Source organism: Mycetomoellerius zeteki, unplaced genomic scaffold (assembly GCF_001594055.1).
Source record: "Mycetomoellerius zeteki isolate Tzet28-1 unplaced genomic scaffold, Tzet1.0 scaffold155, whole genome shotgun sequence".
NCBI classification, from domain to species: domain Eukaryota; kingdom Metazoa; phylum Arthropoda; class Insecta; order Hymenoptera; family Formicidae; genus Mycetomoellerius; species Mycetomoellerius zeteki.
In genome coordinates this window covers 2893146-2896724 of record NW_017256500.1, presented here as the reverse complement: position 1 = coordinate 2896724, position 3579 = coordinate 2893146, and the positions used below count along the sequence as shown (strand labels likewise).

The window sequence follows — 3579 nt, the reverse complement described above, 5'->3', positions numbered from 1 at the left end:
AGATAATCAACTATGATTAGTCGATTTCTGCACCTACTCCTTAATTCACTACTGCTACTGCCCATTGTAGACCACGCATAAGATTGGATTCGCTACTGGCCTTACGGTCTCTATCGTGATTGGCCAATTCGCTTACTGATTATGTCTTACGGCCTTATGTTTTTCTATGTGCCATGGGCTTTAATCTGACAATGAGGGAAAGCGCCTAACATCTGTTGACGCTTTGACTTTAACATACATGGTGTATTAATGTATTACTTATTGTTAAATACCTTTTCCTGTACCATGCTCTGACGTGCGTTGTCGTGGAAGCTGGTAGGAGCAATTGTAGGATCAACAAGTATTTATCTATATATATATATATATACATATACATATAAAGTAATTACGCAATGTGATTAGAATATATATCGATGGTTTCAGATATTGGAGCAAAAAACATTACATAAGAATACATCACTTGCTGTTATTTGGATATAATCCAACATACGGTTCCTAACCTGAATGTAACAATTCATCGCGCTTCGAGTGAAAGTGGACAGAGGAAAAAAAGAGTTTGAGACGCTTGGAGTTGCATGTTCGTCGAGGAAAATTGGTAATTAGCACATTACTTAATCGTATCGAAAGAGCTTAAAATCAAAGATTTAACAGTGTCAACAATTTAATCCTTAGTACACACGATTGAGTCAATTCGTGTCATGTGCATTTCTTTTCTTTGAAATCTTTTTCTTTTATTAGAAGCACTTGGATAAATAATGGATTCTATTCTTTCCTTTTTTTTTAATATATAACTTTATAAATATTTTTTGTACATGTTAATGTAGATGTAAGAATCACTTAATAATTTTATATTTATAAAAGTGATGATTAATCTCATTGTGTGTAATAAAGGACCAAAAACTCATTATGCGTACTAAGGATTAAAAAGAACGCTTTTTGTTGTTGAGAATACTCTTTTGATAAAGTTAATCGCTCCAAATTTTTCATTGTTAATTTTAAATATTGCAGACAGAATCCTCTTATACTGAACTATATGTTCTATTAATTGAGTGATTTGGATTGTAGATGCAAGATGTCAGTCTATGTGCAAGATTTGGAGGAAGGCGAGGATCGCGTTGTCACAGACTCCGTCCATGACAGATTTCGACAAACGCGTGTTCGTTGTGACGATTGCAACCGAGACATTTCGGGAAACTGGGCTGCCATAAGGAAGCACTTCGACGATTCGCATCCTTCTGATAAACACTGCTGTTACTGCAAAGGCAAGGTTTTTACGTATCGAACGATCATGACAACAGATAATAGTAGAGAATCGTCAGATAGTTTTGTATATCACAAATGCAAGCACAAGGAACAGCTCCAAACGAACGCATTGAAAGAACCTACATAAATACCATAATTTCTAGACACAAGATCTGTGAATTTGATATTTTAAATAGAAATGAGTGTACGTAGAAATCCATGACAGCTTATACAAAGTATAGTTCTTAGTAATGAAAAATGAGTCGATTAAAAAAAACAAACAGAGATTTTATTAGAATATGTGTCACAAAAACTCTTGCCTAAATCTAACAAATGCTTGCATAATTAATTGATACCCAAGTAGAACACAGAAGTCATGAGGACCTCATTCATCACTTATAAGTCAATTTTTAGGTATCAAATGACGTCATGATGACGTTCTGTGATACCATTATGATACAATTATGACTCCGTGTTCTACCTGGGTAAAATATCAAAAGATATGGTAATGTCTTGCATCAAGTACAAGCGACAGTTATGATATTATATGCATACAATTCTTATCTATCAATTAATATTCAGTGATAAGAAACGTTTAATTTTACATCACGTGCAATGCCATTCATAATCTACCCCTGATCTATTGATGTCTCTATAAAGAATAAACGTGAGACATGTATTTTGCATAAAAATAAATCTACCTGTTATAAATGTAAATATTTTCTATGGCAGATCGCTTTTCGATTATTAACTCCTTTCTAGGAGTGATTTACAAAACTATTTTACATACTTTCGCAAGTTTTCACAGTATCACAATACAAGGCGAAGCATATATTGTGTTTTTGAAAATAATCGAAAATTACAGTTTTCAAGAATTTTTATGTTAACAAATATGATGCATGCGAGTTAAAAGTGAACAGCAAGTGGACTCATTTCTGTGCAAGACGTGTGTATTATTTTCATTTTTACGGATGAATTAACGAATCTCAATGTGAATCTCAAATTGAAATTAATAAGCAGTAATATACACCAAATGTTTCTTGCATAATATTAATAAATATCTCTAAGCAACTACGGCTCTCTATGATTTTAGGACAATGAGTTAGACACATTTTATATAATATAAATATTAACAAAAATAATTATATGTATGAACATAAATATATATATTGTATAAATATATGTATTATATACATATAGTATGTATATTATAATATTGTTGCGCCCCCGTTATGGAAAAAAACACTGAAAATTTTGGAAAAACACTGAAAATTAGGTTCTAACACTCAACTTTGAGTGTTAATATCCAATTTTTAGTGTTTTTTTCGAAATTTTCAGTTTTTTTCCCATAAGGGCCGTACTGCATTCGCGTCACTCGAAGCATTGTTTTCGGAACTTTGTCGAATTCGCGAGCGCCCAAAGAACATCGAGAAGAGAAGCGGGTTTTGTTTTTGGTATCTAGGCTTCGAATTGAATGTAAATTCTTTTCGTAACATTACTTTGCGATACGATCATATTGTCAGTTCTAATTAATGTTTCTGTGTTCAAATCTAAACATTCTAAGCAGGATTGGCATTATTTTACCCGGGGGGTTTTTTTGGGTTTTACCCACTTAAAAAAACTCGCAATTTGTGGGGGTTTTTTTGGGTTTCATTGGAATTGTAAAAAATAAATTTTTTAAACACATAAAAGGGACGTATTTAATGAATATATGTATATTAAAGTATAACTGAAGTGATATAATTTTAACATACACCAATTTTAAGATATATACAGGGTGAGTCACGTAAGACCGACCACCCGAATAACACCCACAGTTTTGGAGATAGGAAAAAATGTTTCAGATGAAAGTGAAATGGTTTTAAGAGGGACGTATTTTGGTCATTTGTCTTTCTTCTAGGTGGAGGCGCTAAAAAGATATATAGGTCACCTCCACTTTTTTAAACGAAATTGTATAATTTTTTTTATACAATATAGTCCCACTAATCATTCTGCATATAAAAGTATTAAGGTAGTGATAATAAGATAGTGATAATAAAGTAGTGAATAATGATAAATACAACGTAAACTAAATATTATGTGAAAAAAAATATCAAATAATCAATTTCACCCCCAAAAAACCTGAAAAACCCAAAAAAACCCCAATTAAAGCCAATAAAATCCCCATAAAACCCAGTGTGTGTGTGTGTGTGTGAGTTGAGTTTTTTTAAAAAAGCCCGGGTTTTTTCCAACCCTGATTCTAAAGGTGCGTTCAGGGAGACGCTATTAGCGCTATTTGTGTCATTCTATCCTTGTTTTACGTTTAATAAACAACGAAGATAGAATGACAGAAATAGC

The 3579-nt window shown here is 32.4% G+C and overlaps 1 protein-coding gene across 1 annotated transcript; it reads left to right on the top strand.

Moving 5' to 3' along the window:
• Positions 1-1019: 1019 nt before the first annotated feature.
• Positions 1020-1970, top strand: LOC108720735 (uncharacterized). Its single transcript, XM_018444878.1, has one exon. It carries the CDS (start codon positions 1073-1075, stop codon positions 1388-1390), a length of 318 nt encoding a protein of 105 aa, XP_018300380.1. The 5' UTR covers positions 1020-1072; the 3' UTR covers positions 1391-1970.
• Positions 1971-3579: the final 1609 nt, after the last annotated feature.